At 33.9% G+C, this 26656-nt stretch overlaps 1 protein-coding gene across 2 annotated transcripts in view; it reads right to left on the bottom strand.

The window, feature by feature from the left end:
* The window catches only part of LOC111047148 (WD repeat-containing protein 18), a 132490-nt gene that overhangs the window by 37866 nt on the left and 67968 nt on the right, over positions 1–26656 (bottom strand). The window contains exons 4-7 of one of the 2 annotated variants that reach the window (XM_039438562.1): positions 25687–25983; positions 24379–24543; positions 20802–21044; positions 12305–12612 (exon numbers count right to left, since the gene is read on the bottom strand). In XM_039438562.1, coding sequence (XP_039294496.1) covers positions 20820–21044; positions 24379–24543; positions 25687–25983 — 687 coding nt within the window. In that variant the 3' untranslated portion in view covers positions 12305–12612; positions 20802–20819. Of the gene's footprint in view, positions 1–12304; positions 12613–20801; positions 21045–24378; positions 24544–25686; positions 25984–26656 lie in introns of those variants that run through there. The other variant, XM_039438569.1, reaches the window with a different exon arrangement.

Here is a 26656-nt window from a genome sequence, read left to right on the forward strand (position 1 = left end):
ATGAAACAAATCATTCAAAAACAAATAAGTCAATTTCTTACTCAACCAAATAGCCCAGTCAATGAAGGTCGAAAAAAGCAGTTTCGATCCGAAAATTAAATAAAAGTTGAATTTCCCACCATCGATAGAACCCTCCCAGAGGGTCATTCTCCCAAAAGTCCCAAGAAATCCCCTTGGAGCTTTCCGCCCCAGCCCCCTAAAACATGAAAAATGCAGGTAAACATGGGAATCAATTATCTCTGTAACCATTGATCGGAAACAGTTCTATTATATGTCATTCGATTCATTACATTATGGACTACAATATTAGTTATATACATTTTTCCAATAAAATTAACAGTTTTCTTGATAAAATAATATATATGTAAAAATTTAGGGGTTTGTGATTTGATTTTTTTTGTTTTCTTCGATTAACTTCGAAACAAGTAGTTTTAAAGGAAAATGAGACGAATAATTGATGTAGCCACTGTCATTGCAATCCATTGATGTATATTGTTATGTATTTGCGATTCGATTGACGCTGTGGAAGGGGAAACATTCGACGTGGAACGGCGCGACTGACTCTCTTAGCCATAGTAAACAGCAAAAATGTAAAAATTTAGAAGTTTTTCGATTTGATTTTTGTTTTCTCCGATTAACTTCGAAGTAAATAATCTAGAGAAAATTAGACAAATAATTAATGTAGCCACATTCATTGCGAATCCATTGATGTATATTGTTATTTATTTGCGATTCGATTTGACGCTGTGGAAGGGGAAACAGTCGACGCGGTACGGCGTGGCTCTTAGATAGATAGATAGATATAGGCTATATTACGTCTGGTTGGCCTCAACGGCGTCAGACAAGTCTAAAGTGCTAGCAAAAGCGAGACACCATTAATTTTTCATGAAATTTATATCTAGTATATAATTACTATTTGTCACATCTCTTCAACATAGTAAACAGTAAAATACAGAAGTAGGCCTACTACTTTCCAAGTTGCATCTTATTCACACTATGGCGCTCGAAACAATCAATTTTGTCTATTGTTTTGACATGCGATGAAACTAATTTTTCACATTTTGATTCTCTAAAATCATTTTGTTGTTATATATGTGCTAAATCATGCATTCTATGACAGACAAAGATATTGTTTGCAACCGATAAAATATTAATACTATTACATAATATAATACATCTTTAAAATATATGTGTATGATCATAATTCTATGCTAAAATTTATCATAAGTTATGAATGTCAAAAACTGAGATAAATCATAGATTACAATAGTGTTAACAGTGGCAATTTCCTGAAAAATCATAGCGTGCAGTGTTTGCTGTTTTCTACAGTTAATATTCTCCAAGCCAGGTTGATAATATACCTTCAGTTGAGCCAAATATATGACGGCTGAGGCATAAAAAAATTTATACATTGGGCTTGTTGAGTTGAAACTTTCTATGATTCTCTCTGTAAAGTAGCTTATCTTCCATTCTTACTAGTTGAATCTACATTATTTTAGACAATCCAATATAAAAATTCAGTAGATTCTAAAGATCAAAGCCATGCAAACATACAAATTAAAGGAAGAGTAAGCATGCATGAAAGGTAGGAAAATCATTATAGTGTTTCACATTTAACCACAAAGTACCCTACCGTATAAGATTAATTGAAAGATGATTCATCATCTTCTATTATTTTTGTTAATATATCGATTTTTCACCTCCACTCGCATCTTGTCATTCATTACACAAGGTTGGCAGAAGCTTTTCTTTATGTCGATTAATGTTGATTGAAATTGATTTTGATTAGGGCACCAAAAGAATAGATCATTTTCTATTTGAAGTATTCAAATTAAATCTATTGAACATGATTTCTTATGACTTAGCATTCACAGATTTAGTTGGGTGAAGCTATTTGAAAAATGTACCTGATTATCAATTTCATGGTTCTTATACCATTCTAGTTCATTGTGATTAATGAAGGGTTGAAGTGATGAGTTAGTTCAAGTGAATTCTAGTACACAAGTATATTGTGCTTATAATGGGCTCTTCTTTATTTTCTATCGATGTTTTGCTCCAGTAGAGAAAATTTAAAATTTTGGTTTTGCATTTTATAAGCTTTATAAATAATATAAATTAACGGTAATATAAATTTGATAAGTCCAGTATTAAATTAATCTATGTTGATTTTCATTATATCGCTTTGTATCAATGTTACTTGCACTGTTTGCAATTCATCACTATTCTCTCAAGAATTAGTTTTTTATGAATTTCATGATCTGAAAATTGAAATTCAAATGCTATTTGGATGACGTTCACATTCCACTGGTTTTTTTACAATAATTGTTACGTTGGAGAGTGAGGCAATTCACACAGCGTCAACTTGAATCGCAAATACATAACAATATACATCAATGGATTCGCAATGAATGTGGCTACAATTATTCGTCACATTGTTCTTTAAAATTACTTGCTTCGAAGTTAATCGGAGAAAACAAAAAAATCAAATCGAAAAACCCCTAAATTTTTACATTATATTATTTTATCAAGGAAACTGTTCGATTTATTGAGGGATTGAATTCGACTAATATTGTAGTCCTTAATTTAAGGAATCGAATGACATATGATAGATTTTTTTTTCCGATTAATGGTTACAGAGATAATTGATTTCCAGTTTTCTTGATAAAATAATATAATAAAATGATAATAATAAATAATATGTAAAAATTTAGGGGGTTTGTGATTTGATTTTTTTGTTTTCTTCGATTAACTTCGAAACAAGTAGTTTTAATGGAAAATGAGACAAATAATTGATGTAGCCACTGTCATTGCAAATCCATTGATGTATATTGTTATGTATTTGCGATTCGATTTGACGCTGTGGAAGGGGAAACATTTGATGCGGAACGGCGCGACTGACTCTCTTAGCCATAGTAAACAGCAAAAATGTAAAAATTTAGAAGTTTTTCGATTTGATTTTTGTTTTCTCCGATTAACTTCGAAGTAAATAATCTAGAGAAAATTAGACAAATAATTAATGTAGCCACATTCATTGCGAATCCATTGATGTATATTGTTATTTATTTGCGATTCGATTTGACGCTGTGGAAGGGGAAACAGTCGACACGGTACGGCGTGGCTCTTAGATAGATAGATAGATAGATATAGGCTATATTACGTCTGGTTGGCCTCAACGGCGTCAGACAAGTCTAAAGTGCTAGCAAAAGCGAGACACGCTTTATGGCTAAGAGAGTCAGTCACGCCGTTCCGCGTCGAATGTTTCTCCTTCCACGGCGTCAAATCGAATCACAAATACACAACAATATACATCAATGGATTTGCAATGAGAGTGGCTACATTAATTATTCGGCTCATTTTTCTTTAAAACTACTTGTTTTGAAGTTAATCGAAGAAAACAAAAAAATCAAATCGCAAACCCCCTAAATTTTTACATATATATTATTTTATCAAGAAAACTGTTAATTTTATTGAAAACATGAATACAACTAATATTGTAGTCCATAATGTAATGAATCGAATGGCTTATAATAGAACTGTTTCCGATCAATGGGTACAGAGATAATTGATTTTCTGTGATTACCTGCATTTTTCAACTTTGAGCGGGTCTAGGGGGGAAAGCTCCAAGGGGATTTCTTGGGACTTTTGGGAGAATGACCCTCTGGGAGGGTTCTATCGATGGTGGGAAATTCAACTTTTATTTAATTTTCGGATCGAAACTGCTTTTTTCGACCTTCATTGACTGGGCTATTTGGTTGAGTAAGAAATTGACTTATTTGTTTTTGAATGATTCGTTTCATTCTTTTATTCAGAGTTTGTTATAGGCTATTATTATTGAAAAAGAGAACTTAAATTTTCGAATAGATCTTACATTCAATACTATTTTATAATGGATTATCATAATATGAAATACAATTAAGTTAGACATGGAGATATTACTCACATAGTTCAAATATGACACAAGACTTTTGGGAGAATGACCCTCTGGGAGGGTTCTATTGATGGTGAAAGATTCAGCTTTTATTTAATTTTCGGATCGAAAAAACCTTTATTGACTGGGCTAAAAACCAAATATGTCAATTTCTTACTCAAGCAAAAACAAACATCAAGTACAGGTTCAACCAAAACCAAACATCTCAATTATTTGGAACTGAATAAATCCCTATAAAATTTAAATTGATTTGAATTATTGAATAGATTTCTCATTTTACAAAACAATAATCATAAATAATATCATACTTCATGAATAAGATCAATATTTAACCCCAAACAAGTTTTTGGCCTCTACTGAGAATTTGCATTTGACTAATAGGTATGCACAATTACATATTGAAAAGATGATGTCTAATAGATTGAAGAAGTTTTCAAGAGTACAAAAATGGGTTGCTGTGAAAATAAATGACATGAAAAAATACATTGCCCTTCTTCTCAATATGGGCCTTACTCGACGGAAGAACATTGAACACTATTGGGACACTTCCCCTTCACAGTATTTGCCGTTTTAACATTGTGATGCCAGTGAATCGATTTCAACTTATCAGTACTATGTTCCATATAAGTTCAAAAAAAAACGTGTTGATAAAGGACAACCTGGCTACGATCCGTGGTATAAAGTAAGACAGTTTATTGATTACCTGAATTCTAAATTTCTAGATTTTAACCCAGCTCAAAACTTGTCGCTGGATGAGAGCATGATAGGGATGAAAAATCAGTGCACATTCATTCAATATATGCCACAAAAAAGACATGCAAGATTTGGGATAAAAAAATTTGAAGTGTGTGATACTCAATCGAGTTACATCATCCAAGTGCAAATGTATAGTGGAAAAGATTTTTTGATAGATGAGGAAGGACCCTTCACACAAAAAGTAGTGATGGATTTGTTGACAAGGTCGAATCTTCTTGATAGAGGATATCATTTATTCATTGATAACTACTATACAAAATTGCCTGTTACAGAAAAACTTTATGAACGCAAAACCTTTGTGACAGGTACTGTAAACAAAAATTCCAAAGATTTAGCAAAGTCAGTAGTGAGAGAAAACCTTGGAGTGCAAAGCAGTATTTATTACAGAAGGGGTCCAGTTCTACTAGTTGGATATAAGCAGAAAAAAACCAGAAAGCCAGTATATCTAATCACCACAGGATGCCATGCAGAAGACAAGGTAATTATAAGTCAGAGTGGGGCACAAGTAGTCAAGCCTGAACTGATCAAAAAATATAATTTGTCAATGGGAGGAGTTGATTCAAGTGATAAATCAATCTATCATGTATCCTGCACCAGACCAACCAAAAAATACTGGAAGAAGATTTTCATGAATTTCTTGGATATGACTTTTTTGAACTAGTTTTTGTTGTATCAACGTAACACTGATAAACCATTATCAAGGAAAGAATACATAGTCAAGATCATTGAGACTTTAGCAGAAGGAGGAGACGATGTATTTGTGCCTCCAGAACCAAGAGCTGAACCAAGAGCTGTACCACAAGATGCTGCTGATCAACATGTCCTCACTCATATGCCAGGCCGTCAGGAACGAAAATGTGTAATATGTGGTGACAAACAGAAAAGGGGTAGGAGTCATTTCTGGTGTCCAGGATGCAATTGTGGCATTCATCGAGAATGTTTCCATCTGCTAGATCACTTCAGGTCAGAAATGCGTGGGAGGAAAAGGAAACTGAACTAATTTTGTATGTGAAAAAATACAAAATTATGTGAATAACTTCAGTTTAGAACATTTTTTTACACTATCTTCAAGTTGATTGGCCCAAGAAAAACGTACTCAATCTTATTATATTTGAATTTGACAAGGCTAATTTCTAATTGAGTTCAGTGACAAAAAACTTTTTTCATTTTTATATACTTTTTAACCTATATTCATTTTTAAAACTTTCTCATTTTTATATAGTTAGGAGTGTTTTTCAAGATTTTATGAGTGAAATGATACATGATAGTGCTATACTTGATACCTAATTCTGTTGACTAAATATTTCTGAAGTGATACTGCACTCCACTACAAATTCTACAACTTTTGAGGATGAACATGTCAAGACTAAAAAATTTGTAAAAAAAGTGCGTGTGAATATCTACGATTTATTTACATATTTGGAATCAGAATGAACAAGTGCACAATTTGTATCCTAATGTAATATCGAAAAAAACATTTTTGAAGTAACTTTAGTGACGTCTAAGATGAAAAACAATTTTTTGTTGAAAGCGAATCTATCATTTGTTGTGAATCTACAGATTGAGGAACCAATGTAAGTTTTTTCAAATCATATAAGCATGTTGTTCATAGTTTTCTGAGTAAAATGATGTATATAAATGATATATATTTGATTCTCTCTTCCATTCACTATATTCATTTTAAAAAGGTGATGCACGGCCGTTGCGCGTCAACTATCAGTTAAGAGTTTTCAGCCATCAGTTCTAGGGTTAACCCTTAAGTAGTCGCGTGGGGTGTTTCAAACACCCCAGTTAGGTAAATTTTGCTTTAGCTTGATTGTTCAATTGGCTGCACTGCTGACCGTTACATTACCTTCAAACTAGTGCATGAGTGGGCGGACCAAATTGAAAAACCAGTTCTGCGCCGCTAATTGTACGGGTAAGATATCTTCAATTGTCTTTGGGGTGTCGGCTACACCCCACGCGACTATTAAAGTAACTTTTTTTGAAGTATTGGGGTGTTTGTAGCACCCCGTGCGATCACTTGAATGTTTTTGGACAGTAGTTCAGCAAGTATTTTTGTTTTATAGGTGTATTCAGTTGAAAATTTTTGAAAATGTCATATAATAACGTCATAGACGTTAGTGATGAAAATCATGTGGGGAGAATTGAACATTATCTTTTCAATGAACTTAGTGAAAGTGATGATCGATTTAGTGAAGTTTTAGCTGAATCAGACCATGATGAAGTAGATCACGTCAGTGCTGAGTCTATTCATGAGACTGATAGTGATTTCTCTCCAGCTGACGAAGGCCTGGAACTTCATTTGTGTACGAGTCTGCTGATGAACTAGATTCCGAGGAACCACAAACCAAAGTGCAAAAAACCGAATTACAGGAAAATTATACTAGTGCCAATGTTGATGTAATTATTGAAGCTGTAGTAAAAAATACTGTGAATCAAGGAAACGAGGAAAATGTAGTTACTAGTCATAGGGCAAAGAACTATTTTCTGGGGAAAGACAGGAAAACTGTGTGGAAAAAGAAATGCAATGAAACTGCAAATATTCGCACACGATCAGAAAACATAGTGAGACTATTACCAGGACCAATAAGAGATGCCAAAAATACAAAAACACCAATAGAATGCTTCAATTTATTCATCGATGATAAGATAATACAGATTATTACTTCATGTACGAATATTTTCATAGAAAAGCTGATTGCCAGGTACTCTAGGGAGAGAGATTGCAAGTTGACTGATCCCTCTGAAATAAGAGCTTTTATAGGACTTTTAATTTTTGCTGGTTCAATTCGCTCTTCTCGTCAGAACCTTCAAGAGCTATGGAGCAAAGATGGCACTGGCTTGGAGGTTTTCTATGGAACAATGAGTCTGAAACGATTTTCATTTCTTTTGGAATCTGTGAGATTTGATCATATCAATGATAGAGAGGAAAGACGCAAGGTGGATAAATTTGCTCGATTTAGAGAGATCTGTGAATTATTTGTGGATAAGTGTGAAAAAAATTATTCAATGGGAGCATTTGTAACAATTGATGAGCAACTTGTTCCATTCAGAGGGCGTTGCTCTTTCAGACAATATATTAAGAATAAGCCAGCTAAATACGGCATCAAAGTGCAAACAATGGTTGACTCTAAGACATTTTATGTGAAGACTATGGAGGTGTATGTTGGAAACAGCCAGAAGGTAGTCCTTATGAACTTTCAAACAGTCCGACAGATGTGGTTCTACGTTTGACGAGTACAATAATTTTCAGAACAGTGGGCGGAATATCACAGCTGATAACTGGTACAGCAGCATTCCCTTAGACAATCAGTTATTAGATAAGAAGCTCACATACGTTGGGACATTGAGAAAAAATAAGCCACAAATCCCATCAGAAATGATCAGTAAAAAGAGAGAAGCATATGAATCAATATTTGGCTTCCAAGAGAAGTTAACTCTTGTATCATATGCCCCCAAACGAAACCGAAGTGTTGTATTGATTTCAAGTTTCCATCATGATGACGATATTGATCCCTCCACTGTTTTCCAGAAAAAACCCAGTATGATAACATTTTATAATTCAAACAAAGCTGGTGTTGATGTGGTAGACCAGAAGTGTGGAAATTATACAACAGCTAGGAGATCCAACAGGTGGCCCTTAGTGCTGTTCTAAACATGGCCTAAATTTACTTTTCCTTATATTTTCCGTCAATTTTTAGATCAATATGAAGTTACCTATCCAGTAAAAATTTCTGTTATACGCTTACACATATATAAATTGGTCATATTTGGATATGAGCTGCCTTGTCATGAAAACCATTATTCGATTAAAATTCATAGGATTAATTTAGTATGATTTATATTCAATGTAGTGAAACATTGGAAACAGGAAAAACATTATTCTGAATATATATATATATTTTTTACAAAACTTGTACAAATACAGCTTGACTTGATTCTTCTCTTAGTAACGAAAAGAAAAGCAGTTATGATTTTTTTCATTTGGGGTGTTCTAAACACCCCATGCGAGCACTTGTGTTTCAAAAAGCTGCGCGACCACTTAAGGGTTAAAATAATTTATTGTTCAGTTGGAAATGTATTATAATTGTGAAAAACACCACAATCTTGATTGAAAAATGATTTAATAGTTCTAAGTTTAAGATTACGATAGTTCTAAGATTAAGATAGTTGTTCTAATTTCAAGTTTCAAGACATGTTTTAAGTACATACATATTTCTATGCACAGTAGGTAGTTACTCCCATTACTAGGATGAAGTCATAATAATGTGGGTTATTTCTTAATTTCTAATATAAAAACTACAAGCTTCAAAATGTAGTTGCAAAAGTCTCGGTTTGCAAGATTAAAAATTGTAATGGTATTCATAATAATTATTGTCAATTTTTTTGTGTTTGGTGAGATACTTCCACTTTCTTCAAAAGAGTGTGTTTTTTTTGTATTTTAATATGCAATTAAAACTTCTTTGAAATTAAAACCTAGTACTGCAGCTTTTTATTTCATAAAGCAAGTTATATTTTATTTTATAGAGCATACGAAATTATGAAATTTCGTATCAGTGTCAAACTACAATTCTCAAATAATACTCTTAAGAGTTGTATGTTGAAAGAAATTGCCTCACTTCAAGGTGCAAAAAGTAATATGTTTCATCAAAATGTCGTATGTTTCATCAAAATGTCGTATGTTCAAATTCAAAATACAAACTTGAAAACAAAAAGTCGTATGTTGGTAAAAAACAATCAATGATCAATAAAATAACCCAAATATAATTAAAATTGATAATATTGCTTAAAAATAAGACACATGCAAATTTTTGAAGTCTTACGACCAAAATATATTGATTAAACAAGTTTTTATGCTCTCCTGAAAAGTAGCCTCATTCTACATACGACGTTTTGCAATTACAGTGACGAAATGAAACTTGCTTACAGTTCACCTCCAAATATCTCTGATCAGAGAATGAACAAATTGATCTCATTGTGCGAGTAAAATGTCATTCCAAAAAAACCTACCATAATTTTTATTACAATTTATAATTGTAGAGAAAAAGTGTATTAATATTTATAACCACGAAAAAAGGATTCTTGTATTGGAAATCTATATAAAAAATCTGGTGTGGCGCACTCACACAACTTTCCTTGCCGTTATGAAAATTGGTCAACTGACGCTAGTGTTCCCGCGCAACTCAAGTCTACTATTTAAAGATCTAAGCCAGCTGGTGACAGGACAATAACGCTGCAGACACACGAAGTCTGCTATCTCTTCATAGTGAATGATTTAATTGAATCAACAGTTGCCAACAGTTTGCAATTTAATAATCTTATTTTCTCGAACATCGAGCTTATTTTCAATTTTAGGTGAAAATGTTACTGAACATTAATTGTAGAGATTTTCATACTCAATCTTTTTCACTTGAAATTTTTTGTTTAAAATGTATCTGAAGCCTGATAATTTGGAATCTAAAATCAAACTTTGCAAAAATGGGGCGCAGCTCCTGAAATTTTACAGATATGGGACTTGTGGTAGGCGATAGAGCTTATCAATGACTATTTCAGGTATGAATTTGATCCAAATCGTTGGAGCCGTTTTTGAGAAAATCGCAAAAACCCCTGTTTTTGACAACATTTTCGCCATTTTAGCCGCCATCTTGAATTGCATTTGATCGAAATTGTTCGTGTCGGATCCTTATAGTGTAAGGACCTTAAGTTTCAAATTTCAAGTTATTCCGTTAATTGGGAGATGAGACGCACATACACTCATACACATACACACACACACACACACACACACACACACACACACACACACACACACACACACACACACACACACACACACCACACACACACACACACACACACACACACACACACACACCAATACCCAAAAACCACTTATTGGACTCAGGGGACCTTGAAACGTATAGAAATTTAGAAATTGGGGTACCTTAATTTTTTTCGGAAAGCAATACTTTCCTTACCTATGGTAATAGGGCAAGGAAAGTAATAAAAATCGAGCCTCAAATTTTGACATTCAATTACTTTTTCATGTGTGAACCGAATTTGATGATTTTTGTTTAGTTGTGTTTGTTATATTCAGGAGCAGGTTTATAGCCTATCAAATTTATGATCAGACTTCAGGACTCTTTCCTACGGTCCTTCAAAGTTTACATGTAATCATTATGGGACAAGATTTGTGAGCTGGCCACACACAGAAATAGAAATCAGCTGTTATAATCATTGCGTCATCCAATAGCCGTCGATAGATCTCTTCTCTATTTTTTTTTCTTTCTACTGATTCACAAAATTGTAATCTCTATGCTCTCTATCTGCGTGTATATTGTAATCTGCATAATATAAGTAATTCCAGGGCATTTATATAAAAATTGATGTCTGTTTGTTTGTAAGTTTGCTTGTTCCCTATAGACTTAAAAACTAGTCATATATAAAAATAAATGTCTGTTTGTGTGTTTGTTTGTTCCCTATAGACTTAAAACTACTTGGCATGTGCCCGGTTGCAGAGTCGACAAATAACGTCACCCATAGTTAACAGCGCGGACTCAACTATTTAACAGGCCAATTTCGTTGCAGAGACGTTCTGTTAGCTATTGCTCTGCCGATAGGTAACAGCGCGCCAACAAACAGGTTTTTCCGTAGCAGAGACGAAAACCCTACAGGCAGATGACGTCATCTTAGGCTACCAATAACTAAATTTGCTCTTAATTTAAATGCCCAAAATCGTGCTTATAAATCCACTATACATTCGCGCCAAGTGTATTTAAAGGTTATGTTGACCTGTTTGCATGTTTTAAAAGACAGACGAAAATGATCATACATAATAGTTGATAACATTATAATAACTTCAACTATTTGAAACTGTTCACAAAGTGTAAATAAACTGAATAAAATATCATTGACTATTCGAGTAGCTTGGACGAAGATGTAATACAATTTTTAATACTTAATTTAAATAATCAATTATTATTAATTTCAATAATAAGCACCGCATGCCTCTTGTAAACTGGCTGCTTTGCTGCCAAGATATATCAAAATGCCAGAAGGCAATGGAATAATTCTGGTAAAAAAAATTTTTTTAATTAATTTTATACAATAATAAATACACCAGTCACTTATTTCACTTCTAACTCTAATTTTATTTCACTTAATTCATTCATTTAGCTATCAAAAAATCAAACTGAAATAAAATTAAATTGAATCAAACTGAAAATAATTATAAATTAGTCTGCAGTTTACGATCTTGATTCGTAACCTCCAAGCAGTTTTGTGATAAACAAGCGCCATGTTGTGACGTCATCCGACTGGAGGTTTGGAAGAACTGTTCACAGTGATTCTCTCTCCGTTGCCAATACATTGTGTTGAATAGAAGCATACCACGTAAAAAGTGGTATGAGCAGCAGTGTGAATTATGTGTGTGCCTTATCAGAGCCATAGCTAGCAGGGGTCTGGCAAACGACTCTGCAACGAACATTTATTTATGGGCGAGTTGTTAACTAATGGCTCTGTTAACTATGGGTGACTTTATGTAGCGACTCTGCAACCGGGCAATGGTATGGGGATATGTTGTGTGAATATTGGGGATGGTTTCTGACCAAAAATTTCAATAGGGGGACTAATAATTTATTAATAAATTTTACAGACCCATGTTTTGGAATTGCCAAAACATAATAATGATGAAATGATAATGCCAAAAGATGATAATGTTTCAAGATCACAAAAATTAGCCCCCTTTTTCCAAGCCTGAATAGCCGAGTGCATAGAGCTTCTGATTCTGATGCTATAGGTTGCAGGTTCAAATCCCGTCAGTCAACTTTTTTTGCTCCAAATTTTCTACTGTTTAAAAGTTTTATTTTACAATATTTTCGGTTGGACTTCTATAAAAACTCATTCCCGTATGTTCTGTGTTTGACCTGCGAAAAAAATAATACACATGCAAAGAAAAATGAGTAAAGAAAGTGTTATTGATTTTAGAAACATTCAATGTGTGAAGAAAAATTTTATTAACGATTCAACAGAGAAAATAAATTTTTTCATGTATTAATTACCTAATAGTATTTAAAAGTTTATAAAGTGATAGAATTGCAATTGATATTATTGAAAGTCGCCGTTACACAAGGTTGGTTTTGGAACAGCTATATCTAATAATTGAATTTAATTTAATTTCCTGGACCATCTATTGACAATCAACAACTATAAAAACATTAAATTCATCTTTGAAACACTGATTTAACCTACCTATTTTTTAACTCAACACTGTTCTGATAGATATTACTACCAATTGATTAAGAAGAATATGTTTCCGGAATAATAAATGCTGTATGACTGAGCACATAGGAAGTCCGTATTGAGATGTAAATGAAAATATGGATTGTCAGATAAATTTCACCAAATAAAGTCAAGTGTGACTTGAGATACATTGACTTTTTGTCGGTACGAAGTTCGCCGGGTAAGCTAGTTCCTTATAAAATTGCATTTTAGAACTGACTTCAAAAAAATTTATTTCTTGCTTTGCCACTGTCTTGGTGCATTTTTTAATTTGATTGAAGCTTAAGAGCAATAAAAATCATATACATCCTCTAGATACATTAGTTATTGAAAATATTTTTATGAATTTGATTAAGAAACATTGCTTTGAAAAAAATAATAATAATATTAACAACAATATCATAGTAATAATAAAGTTGAAAGGTTCTATGTTACATAGGTACCGTAGAGATTTCAAATATCTGATAAAACTGCAGAGACAGAAGATTCTATGTGAAGAGCTTTCCACATTTTCTCGAAATTATTTCTCAAATTGTAGTACTGTATTGATTTTGTTTTTATCTTGATTGGGAAGATATCTGTTACATTATACCATAAAAAATTACAAAATATGGTAAGTTTGGGTGCAAACCAGGCTGAGCTTGTATTGAAAACTTTGAACATCGATATCTCCATAGAAACGAAAATACAAGAACCTTATGGAACTCAAGCGACGAAATGGCCCTGCACTTGAAGCACAAGCAGCTTCCACAAAAAAAGAATCACATTTGCGAAAAGCTGAATCTGCTAGACACAAATCACTGAAGCTCAGGAAGCTCAGAAGCTGTTGAAAATGACTCCACTCATCTGCAGTTTGCTTTGATTTACAAAAAATGCTGCCCTCTCCTGTCCTTTCATGTTCAAAAGTCTATTAGTCACGTCAACTTTGAACATACAATTTTTATATTCACAATGTTAGAACTGGAATTTCAAACATGTTCATGTGGAATGAGTCTCATGCTGCTAGGAGCTGTGAGAAGATGCTGTCCTGTCTCTTAAAGTTTGTGAAAGTCAAATTTCGGCTTTACTTACAACACAAATTGAAAAAGTAGACCACAAATACTTGTTATTCCTGTAATGATTGTGATCGAAACTTTGGCATCATTGAAAAAGCTTGAACGAGCTGTGGGACAGGAATATTCGTTCCTGAGCATTGAATTGACATCGTAGCAATACCCTCTAAAAGATTCATGGCTAATAACATGGAGAACCATGATTTTATTTCTCTAAACACCCTTGAAAAATGTTACTTCCCAAATGTAAAAGGAATCCGGATCCTAATACTCTGTTCAATGAGGAAACCTTCAATCAAGACATGGCATTCTCAACCTATGACATGACACCGAAGGGGAAAGAAAACCAAAATCCACAACTACCATAAGAGCTAAGTTCCAAAGCAAATACTCCGGATATAAAAGTATTAAGTATAAAGATTTGCACGAGCTAATTCAGTTAATTCCGCCTATGTATCATTCAATCTACTAAAGACTGAGAGTTCAGCGAGTTCGCCATCAGCCACAAAGAAGAGCATGTCAGTCAAACACATTAGAAGTTGAAGATGATGAGTCAATGTTCCTTCTATTCCTAATCTAGATTTTTGCAAACCATCACTTGTCACCACAAATTCTGGAACAACTCAAGAAGGTGAGAAGTGTTTCTTTCAAAAAAGGATACAAATTAGTTTGGTCGAGGGAGGGGAAGATTTTCGTACGTAAAGATGAAAGCCATTCGACAATTACGATCCGTCTTAAGGAGGATTTAAACCCTCTATAGCCTAAACATTGCTTGATAACTTTTAGTCTTTATTCTCATATCATATGCCTTTTGAGGACTTTGATAACGATTATAAAACGACTTTCGATGTGGCAAACGAAATCTTTATAATGCCTTACCTGATAATATGAAGCGGCTGGAGTCGGAAAGATTCAAAATGGGATTGAAGAGGGAGCTGGTGAAGCATTGCTCCTATTCCATTTCCAATAGTAGAAATGCTTCACCAGCTCCCTCTTCAATCCCATTTCCGAATTCCACGATCACTTTGCCGGCACCACAGAATCGACAAGTCTAACGACTCGTTATTAATTCGTTTAATTAGGAAACTGGATTTTAGTAGAAACTGACAAATCCTTATACCCCTTCCACAGGAGGTCACTAGATGAAATATATTAAACTATAACTAAACTATGAATTGATGGATGTAAGTTATATCCCAAAATCGGAATAAAAATCTTTCAAATGCTCTTTTGTCTTACAGTGAAGATGAGAAGGTACAAATACAACAAAAATGCCTAGTTATGTGACACACCCAGATGGAAGTAGATAGTGTTCACTCCCTCATTGAACGAAAATTGAAAAATTAATCAATTCATCAACCAGTGAGGACTAAGGATTACCAGAGGCAAGATGTAAACCAGAGCCAGGGTCAAAGAACTGAGTTTTGATTTTACTGAGAATTATGGAGCTAAGAATTCATTCCTCTACTATAATATGAGACCAGGAAAAAACCCTGATCCAGAAGTAACAAATATTCGAGGTATCAAATACAATAATGAAAAAATGTATACAGAAACAAATTTTGATGAAGATTTCAAAACTATTCCCCGCCGTTCTAGAAAACCACTTTTCCACAAATGTTCAATTCACCTTTAAAAAATTCCAAGAAGAAAATGGAAAATTCTGGGGCTTAAGAGAGTGTTTTGACTGTCATCTCTTCTATGACCAACTGCTGCCGTATGATTAGAATTCAGATAGATTATTATTGATCAGAGAAAAAAAAACAGAATCAAGAACTTCATTGCTAACTATTATTTATTTTCTATTACATAATTTTTAATTGAATAAAAAAAATCTATAACATCTTTGTTTTTATCTATTTTATTCCATTGAGTATTTTACTCATGTTAGCTATTTATCAACAGTAATTGTTAATGTGATAACTGGTATGTTCAGGGTTTTATTGTAGGCTAGTAAAATCTTGTAAGTCACTAAATATACATATAATTTTTCAAACTTCTTTTAACATTAATTTGACCTTTTCAAATTATTATCACTGATAAAATTGACAAAGAAGTGATTATTCAATTTTACAGTAAGTTTTTTGAGCCTGCTGAAAAATGATAAGATTTTGACTTAAGTACGAGGAACCACTTTTAGACTATTCTATTCGAATCACACTGATGAAAATGGGTAATTATAGAGAGAAAACGCAAAACAACAAACCTCCAGATGGTAGAGAAAAACAATGCAATCAAATTAAAATATCACCAGTAGTCAAAAAAGTATAATTGAACATATCAACATGTTTCCTGCTTATGAAAGCCACTATTCAAGGAATAGAACTGTTAAAAATATTTAAATCAAGATTTGACAATATCTAAAATGTACAGATTGTAAAGAATATTGCAAAGAGTGTTATGAGGTAATTGCTAATGAGGGAACCTACAGAAAAATCTTTGTAGAAGAGATCAACTTGTCATTTTACAAACTGAAAAATAACACGTGACAGTTTCAATACTAAAGACTAGTCATTCAGAGAAAGAGAAAGCGAACTACCAAGGCACGAGATTCACATATGGCTGAAACTTTTAATTTGGAAAAAAGAAACACAAAGACAGATCCTTGACTGATTCAGAGTATGGTTTTATGAGCTTTGATTTGGAATAATGTCTTCCAACCCCTTACTTAAAAAAAATAATGTTTCCTTTTATAAACTATCCTTATGGACTTTTAATTGAACATTCTATTCTATAATTGAAAAGAAAAACACCATTGTGCTATTTTTTGTGAGACGAAACAATTTCACAGAGAGGAAGTGCTGAAATCGCTTCAAGCATACGCACCATCTGTTGGATTTGCCTGAAAATGTGAGAGAAGTCTCTAGAGCGATTCCTGCACTGATAAAAGACTTAAATATTCAAGTTGCTGTAATGTTTTTGATGTTTTTAGAAGCTGACATTGCCAAGAAACCTTCCCAATTAAAAATAATCAATCAGAAATTGTTACAACCAGGACACACTCACCTAGAAGCTGACAATATCAATGCAACTACAGTAGAAATAAAATAATAGAACTGCTATGAAAATTGATTTACCAAGAGACTGGGCGAATTTGATCAGTTCCATTTCCCAAAAGCAACTAATTAAAGTTGTCTAGATGGACCAAAATTCATTACTTAACTTCAAATCATTGTTCTCAAGAAAATTCATTCATAGAATGGTAAACAACAGTCAAGAAAACGTTCCGTGTTTGAAAATCAAATGGCAACCATACAGAAGAGATAAACCAGATAAAGTATTCTATGAACTTTCATTTGAAGATGAAGAAGATGAACCATTTAAAGTACTGGAAATATCTCGTAAGAAAACCCGTCATTGTAGTAATAATGTGATACCTTTTCCTGCAATATACTCTTGACCTCTAACATTAAGAACGAAAAGTGAATGAACTCATCTCCGTTCTTCCTCATATTTATTCCTCCAGTAGAATTTTTAATGAGAAATAGATGGTAAATGGTGATGGCGAGATAAGGCTTCCAAGAGACAATGACGATGATAATAATGAAATGGACATTGACTGAATAAAAATTTCAGATGATCAAAACTTTATTTGGATTTGATACTTGACTCAACAAGCGTTCAAACAGTTCCTAAGCATTTTTTCCACAGTTTTCTTGACAATGTTTTTTCTTTCAATAAATCTAGTTTGTTCAGCAACTTCATTCAGTCATCTACTGAACAAACTCCTCAAACATTTCCAATATTAGAAGTAAAATAGAGCCAATGTCACCCTTTGACTCATTTGCCTACATGAAAGAACAACCAATGGTTGGCTTTTAGGAGACAAGTAGACGTGAGCCATACCCGTCTACTTGTCTCCTTTCTGAGGAGGTGACAACTAGTCGGGGGGACAACCTGTCGTGAGGGTGCCAGGTGTCAAATTGTCGTTTACGATCATGACTAGTTGGCACCTTTGGTCCAGTAGATGTCAAGTAGTCGGAGGAACAACTTGACGGCAACGGTATATTTTTACGAGGGTACAAGTAGTAGTCTACGGTCACGACAACCTACCCCCTCGACTCCACTCCACAAGAAATCACCATTTACTATCATATGCCCAGGAATTCTAGAAATAATTTCTTTCCTTCAATATTTTCAGTGATAGATATGGCAACACGCTACTCTTCTTAATAATCATACTCATAAAATTTGTTTGAACAGTGTCTGTGAGTGAAGAAGACAGACACAACTTGAAGATTCTCATTGGCCTTCTTATGGTCTGATTGCAATCTGAGCGCAAGTGTATATAAATAATTATTTATCCTCATCTTAATTACCAGACTTCATGTAAAGCTGCGTACAGATATACGCGCCTCCAAACCGCTCCACCCTCGTTCCGCCATCGCTCCGCCCCCGCTCTGCACTCCAACCGATCATGAACGTTACGGGAGATGTTAGCTCTTCTCGAGTTCCACTCTTGCTCCCCGGTCGATCATCAATCGCTCTGCTCGAGTGATGTTCGGTTGCGGAGCAGAGCGAAAGTCTCTACGCACCTCAATACGTCAGTTGATAACCAGACTGATAGCTTCATCTGCCATATCATTGATGGATGAAAATTTGACTGCCCAAGCATTAGGCTCAATTTACTCGTAAACGGTGCGTCTGACGGGAAAATATGACTGAACAAAATGTGTTTAGAATTGTTTTCTACATCTGGTCCAGTCATCAAAAGGGCGTATTATTCATTTTTTCAGTTTTCAACAAACTCGAAAAAATTTGTCCTAAAAATAGCAAAGACGGCGAATATCTACCAAACCGTGCGTTTGACGGGAAAATGTTACTGAAACAAAAGTGCTTAGAATTCAATTCTAAATCAGAAACAGTAGTAAAAATTGCTTGACCCTCCTCCCTAAGCCGCGGGGGTGTAAGTTGTGCCAACTGGTGCTCTGTAGGTGACAAGTAGTCGGGTGAAACCTTGACGCCAGCGAGCAAGGTGTCATGTAGACTTGAGCCATACCCGTCTACTTGTCTTCTTTCTAAGGAGGTGACAACTAGTCGGGGGGACACCATGACGCGAGGGTGCGAGGTGTCAAGTTGTCGTTTACGGTCATGACTAGTTGGCACCTTTGGTCCAGTAGATGTCAAGTAGTCGGAGGAACAACTTGACGGCAATGGTATATTTTTACGAGGGTACAAGTAGTCGCCTACTGGCCAAAATGACCAGGTGTCAAGTAGTCGGGGTGACAACTAGACGGCTACCCCCATGGCTAAGGAAAGTATTGATTTTTAAAAAAATGTAAGGTACCCCAATTCATGTTTTCTATAAGTTTCAAATTTTCTCCAAATTCCATTGAAAGCTACAATATATTTTCTTCGCCAAACAATTATTGTTTGAGAATAAGGACTTGATTGAAGAGAGACCTTACTAATAATACTATTATTTTACAACTATTTTGGGTTTATAATGCAACATCCCTATCCTCCCAGATGAATAATTATGGCCTAATTGACGAATTAAATTAGAGAAAATTCCGCCACGGGCGCTTCCAATGTTTTTGAAATCCCCCTATCTAAGTCCTCATAGCGAATAGGAATATAATATACGTGTTAACATTTTTATCTAGGGAGAGCACCTTTTCGAATACAAAATTCTATGATTCTATGACAGTGACGAGACTGTATCAATTTTATTAATCCTGTTTAAAAGCTATTTTTGTTTGTATGATGGATCTAAAAAACGATTATAACGATCTTGATTGAATTTGGATTATAAATATCTCTTTTAAAAGAATTTTCAATTCCCGTAGCAAAGCACGGGTGCCCTGCTAGTAGGAATATGAAATATCTCAACTAAATTATTTAAAAAACAACTGGCAAAATTATACTGCAGACAAAGAGATTATTTTCCTATTTTTTCAATATTTTTCCACCAAGTGGGTAAATATGCTGGCAATAATCGAAAGCATATTATTCTCGCAACTGAACTCACCAAATCGACTAGAAATGGTTGTCCCACTCTCTCAACTTATCAAAGAAAAACATGGAAAAATGGAGATCTGTAAACTTTCTACTTAGAAATAACAACAAAATGTAAGATTGTAACACTTGAATAAAACTATTAGTTCAGGCTTCAATAATTAGAACTTGGGAGATTATAAATCTCAAAAGATTCTATTACAATTTCTGATGAATATTTATGATTCTTGAATGGATTTGCAGATGTTTGAATTTAGAAGTACGAAACCCATCGCAGTGTTGTTCTTTACAAGCAAAGGAAATCACTTATTTATTTATTTTTTGAATTCATTTTCAATTAATATAGATTTTATCATTTCAAGACAAAATATGTAACTTTCACATAGTGTCGAATCATCTGAATATTTAAGCCTTACTCCATACTAAGTTGAGTAGTACAGTGGAACCTAGTTTATCCAGATCAAGTGTCGAATATCTGGAATATCTAGAACAAATGTCTGTATTATCAGTCCAAAATCAAGGACAAAATATTATTTTGAACAGAAATATTCTTTAGGCACAAAGGAGTTGTGGCTAGTTATAGACTGATTGCTTAAACATTTTTTGAGTTGAAGGAAGGATGAAATATATTTCATTACTGGATATTTAATTAACAACATAGCTTTATGTTCCGGTTAGTCTGGATAAACTTGGTTACACTGTAGTACATAGAACAACTTGACCTATATAAATTAGCTTATAATATTTCAATGAAAATTATTGAAGTAATAGCCAATAGTAGAGCATAGAGCTACACATTTTCTAAGATCACTTCATCACAGTACCTTCATCAAGTCGGAATCTCAATTTTCTTGTCTCTTCCGTATAAGATGGTCAATGCTGAATTTATACAACTTCTCGTTGATGTCTCGAAGTCTGCTGATTTCAAGTTTCATGTCCTCCAAATGAGAATTGTCAGCAATATCTTCAAACGTAGAACTTCTTGAATGTTTGTCAGAAAATGATTTTTCCTTTGTCCACTTGGAGCTGATGTCATGATCTGTACATATTTCCATGCAGTATTCATTCTGTCAATTCGAAATATAAATTACATTAAAATTTTTAAATATTTAAATTTATCGCTAAATTAGTTATGAAAGTTCTAATTAGAAAACAAACCCTGCTACAGTCCCCGTTCTGTAGCTGAGATGTAGAGAGATAATTTAATTTATTTTTAAAGAAAAAGTCATGATAATATGTCTATTTGCTGAATTTCTGCAGAGCGTTAAACATACGCCTGCATCTACTATGCTAATGGTGGCCACTAACAACAGGGCAAGTGTGTCGAACTTGAGTGAACGGACATGTCTTCGAACAAGAAAAAACTGAAACAGAGCAGCGAAGAAAAAATAAAAGACAAAAAATTGAAGATACAAAAACATAACCCCTAAAAAGTTTCTTCGAATACTTTCACTGTGATTGCACAACAATGTAATGTGATTACACACATGTTCAACACACTTGTCCTGCCGTTAGTAGCCACCATAAACATGTGCATATTATGTGCTTGCTAGACCAGTAGAAGAAGGGCAAGGATGAAGAAAGCTCTGTAAGACTGTTAGAAGCTTCCTTCATCTTGTCCTGTCGTTAGTGGCCACCATTAGGTGCTTGATACACATAATAGGCACATGCTTATGGTGGCCACTAACGGCTGGACAAGTGTGAGTCTGTGTCTGTTCAGCTTTTGCTACTTCCTTTATCAGAAATATTAGGAAAACTACACATTTATGTCCCTTGATCCTTGACGACTCAGTCCATGTGCCATCTGAGTATAATTCATCCTTAAATATGCAAGTAATGATGATATTATTCAAATTATCAATAATATGAGCACAAATAAGTCTCCAGGCTTTGATGATATTGGCGTTTCAGATTTGCAAGCCCTGAAAGAGCATATGGTAAATCCTCTTTGTCGAATGATGAATCTATCGATTTCTAAAGGCATATACCCAGACTTTTTAAAAATAGCCATTGTTAGACCAATTTTTAAAACTGGTGCTCGAGATGACCTGGAGAATTTCAGGCCAATAGCTAAATTATCAGTGCCTGAGAAGATATTCGAAAGATATTTATCAATCCATTTAAATCAATACCTATCTGATAATAATATCCTGTCAAATGTTCAATACGGCTTTCAAAAAGGGAAATCTGCAGAAGCACTTCTTTTAAATTTTACCCACAAAATAAATAATTTTTTGAATGATAGATTTCATTTTTTAGCAATATTCATAGATTACTCGAAGGCCTTTGATACTCTGAAGCATAATATCCTTCTGGATGAGCTTCATGACATTGGAATCACAGGAAATGTTCTAAAGTTGTTTGAGAGTTACCTGAGTGACAGATACTTTCTGGTTAAGTTGTGGAACAATCAAAGCGAATTATTCAAAAAGACGATATTGGTGTCCCACAGGGTAGTATCTTGGGTCCTGTCTTCTACAATATATATGTAGACTCAATTTCAAGCCTAATCAGAAATGGTGACATTTTTATGTATGCTGATGACACAGCTTTAATTGTTGGGCATAAAAATCTTAAAGTTGCAGAGCAACTGTTGCAATCTGACTATAATAAGATTCTTAGGTGGTCACATGACAGAAATTTAGTCATTAATAAGAGAAAACAGTTTTAATGCATTTTAAATCACCACATATGAGATGTAATGAAACTCCAAAAATTATCATTCATGACTGCCTCTGTCTTTCTAAATCACTTCAAACTTGTAGTTGCCCATCACTAACTCAAGTTGACGATACCCGATACCTAGGTGTGATAGTTGACAGTAGAATGAAATGGCATCCACACATCAACTACATCTCAAAAAAACTTCAAGCATCAAGCGCAAAAACATTTTACATGCATAAAACTATTCCGGTCAACAGTCTTCACCTAATTTATAAATCTCTCATAGGGTCTTTCATTAGGTATGGTATAGATTCATGGGGCTGTGCAGCTGACTATTTGTTGCACAGAGTAGAAAGAATTCAATTAAGAACCCTGAAGTGCATAACATCTCGATTGCCTCTTATCAACTTAAATATTAACTTCAATAATCTTTCTAATGTACAATTTTTTTACCATACACTAACTCCAAAGAATTTCTATATTTACAAGATTATAATATTTTTCAAGAATAATATTCAATACAGATCCTTTGCTCCACCATCTCCTTACAATTTAAGATCACCAGTTATATATCAGTTACCTCGATTTAGAAATATATATGGAAAAAGATCACTCCTCTACATACTTCCTAAATTATTTAATAAATTGCCTCTGAATATTCGAGATTATTCAAAAAGTGATGTTCTTAGCTATGTAATAAATAACAATAATTTCATATAAAGAAACAGCAAGCAGAGATTTCGCTGGAAAATTAATTTTGTTGAGTCACTGCCGCCAGCTAGAGCGACCACTTATAATTATTTCTTGAAATTCAAACTTCATTTCTCAATTTTTCCCCCATGTATGTTTATTATAACTTTTGTTTTCATAAATAGTAAATACTCATTTTTTATGATTTGATTTATATTTTTCTTTTACTTGAATAGTTTATCTAATTTCTTCTCTTAAATTTTATTATTCTAGTTCCTAGATAAGTTTACCTTCCTCACCACGATCCTTCCTTCACATCCTCTTCTAACTTCCCAACTTCCCTTTGCATGCAAAAAAAAAAAAAAAAAATTTCTCTTCCTCTTATCAAATTTGTTAATTTTGTTTCTTTGTAATGTACGATTCTATAATTTACTATGTATACTTACATAGGCACCTACTGGAAAACCTTCGGGTTTAGTGGGACCTCCAATGTAAATATTTTGTTTGATAAAACTTGATTGATTGATTGATTGATTGATGTAATAGGCAGGTAGAGGGTATAAAACTAAGGAATAAAGGGTGAAGAGGAGTGGAAAACGGAAGAAATGGTGAAGAAGGCAGGGAAAAAAAGAGAAAAATATGAGCGAAAATTGTCAGCGAGCAACTTTCAATGATTTGATAGCGTCTTCAATGGTTTCACTGGAATCATTCATGTCCTGCTTTTGTTAATAACAGAATCGTCACATTTCCAGGTTGTCTTATGTTGACTTAGTTTGCATGGATTTTTTGGGTTTTCAATCGCTTGCACCCAGGATGAAAGCTAGTATTGACTCCATACACTGATTTGTTACTCTCAATCCCGAAACTGCCTGTAATACATTTTTTATCCATTTTGAGCATGTCTTTATTGACTGGGTTAACTTTGCGAAAATATTTTTTTTAGGAATACTAGGTGTACCATGTTATGGTTATACTATTACAATATGTACTAGATTATATACTAGATTACAATATAAAATTGATTGAGAAGTAATAATCATCACTCACCTGCTCTTCAGAAGAGATAGATTTTTGGAAGGGACGAAGAATAACACTTCTCTTCAATTCATTCTGATCGAACATATTTTTGGTTGCTCTAATAAACAAAGAGTTGGTAACAGCACCCTTCATACTTATTGTTCTAAGACACTGCTTGCTAGAAATATGCCACAACTGCAAAAAAGTATAATAAAATATTGGAAACCCATACTATGATGAACAATGTAATCAGTAATGTGAGTAATCCAATTTCAATCAGAATAATTATAATCCTTCAATCTCAAGAATATATATAACTCAATGAAGAGAATCAGAACTGGGAGGAATAGTGATTTCTCAGGTTTTTAGTCTCAAAGATTCTTGAAGTTTGAAATTGTATAATACAAAAAAATAAAAACCTTCAGTATTGCATGAACTCATTTCTAATCAATACATCTTTCCACTCACTGATTCAATTGTACTTTAATAATGCTAAAAATTGATAGGTATAATAATGTGATTAATTAATAATCACACAGTTTTAATAAATCATCATTATTATGATGTTGTTCCAGTCTGAGCGAATGTTAAGAAATACCTATACATTGATAAACACATTGACATTAATAAAATAATCGTATTGTTCCAGTCTCTGTTCAATAATTACATCACATTATTAATTTTAACTTTCATCTGCTCGCGCGGCGGCAATTTGGACTCCCACCGGTAGTCACACGTTAAAAACCACTCCTTGCTCAAGCAAGTCACCAACTAAACTGGATAAGGGCTGAAGAAGTTAGGGAAGATAGTGAGGGAGCAATACCACAGAATATGTACAGAATGGAAACTGTCAATCAAACGCCTATCTAACCAATGCTTTTTACATGGCACAAATACTAGACACGTCACGTGACCTTGGGAAGTTCCAATCCTGGTCTTCTGATTGGCTCGTGGCAGTGAACGAGATCAATTGATCCGGATCAGTAAAGTGATCCGAACCTCCTATCAATACTATTACAATGCGGAAATTCCTAAGAAGATGGCGGATTTTTGCGCCAGGGTACTAGCCAAGTTTCCATACTGTATGTATACTGTGGCAATACTTGGCACTCCCACCACTCTCTGATCACCAGGTTAAGAAATATAACAAAAAATCCAAATTGCTAAAGCCAATTTGCCGCCCGCGCGAGTGGAAGAAGGTTGATATTCTTGATACAAGAAAATGGAGATGTATTGAGTATTTTGTTGAGTTCATTAATTCAACATACAGTGAATAGTGGTATGACAAAAACAATTCAACAGAAAAAGAAATTGAAATATACTATGCTCAATACTAACCTTCACAGATTCGTCGTTTGAGCCTGACAATAAGGTTGCACCGCTCTCAGAGCAAGACAAGCAGGTAACAGCTTTCTCGTGTCCAGAGAAAATAGCTTTGCTACTCTGTTTCATTGTTGGGTCGAAAAATGCTTGCTCCACGGATGTTCCATTCGGCGCTTGCAGATTTACTTGGAAGATATTTCCTGAAGTGCCTCCGACAAAAAGATCAGTCTCAACCAGATTAAGCGCCACAGATGTCAGCACTTCATTGAACACAACAGTTAGCAATGATTTGCCTGATGTCAGACTATAAATCTGAAAAGAACAATTGAAATACATTATTATGAATTTGTTATAATTTGATATGCGTTTTAGAGGCTACTCAAGATGGGACCCTGGAACCAGTTTTTTTTCTCTTTTTTAAATTAAGAAGTTCTTATTGCTCGACAAAAATTTTGGTTAACTTTATCAGCCACAAACGAAGATGTAGGAAAGTGGGGCTCAATTTAATTTGGAAACTGGTTTTTCTGAGTTTAAACAAATTTACGTTAGGTATTGTTCAATTTTGATGCTGATTGTAATAAAAATGAAAGTTTGTTGATGTGTGGGACAAGCTTTGCGTGTTGCCTGAAATTTATTATTGAAATTCACATCAAAACTATGTATCGTGAATGTAGGAATATTTTCTCTATGCTTTAATTATTGTTAGATGTTTGGTATTATTCGAGGTAAGATACATTAAATCAAATACGGCGGTATGATAGTGGAATCTTCTATTTCCTTGACTCTTATTAATTAATCACAACAATGATTATGAGGTTGAATCTATTTTAATGTGCAATGCACTGCTATATTTGATTATATTGAATTCAAAATTATTATTTTAATTCAGCATACTGAACAGACAGAGCTGCCAATAACGGTTGGACATGCATGATGTACACAACTTGTGTGTACATGCATGTTCATCATGTACACACACACACAC

Source organism: Nilaparvata lugens, chromosome 1, assembly GCF_014356525.2.
Source record: "Nilaparvata lugens isolate BPH chromosome 1, ASM1435652v1, whole genome shotgun sequence".
Classification (NCBI taxonomy): Eukaryota; Metazoa; Arthropoda; class Insecta; order Hemiptera; family Delphacidae; genus Nilaparvata; species Nilaparvata lugens.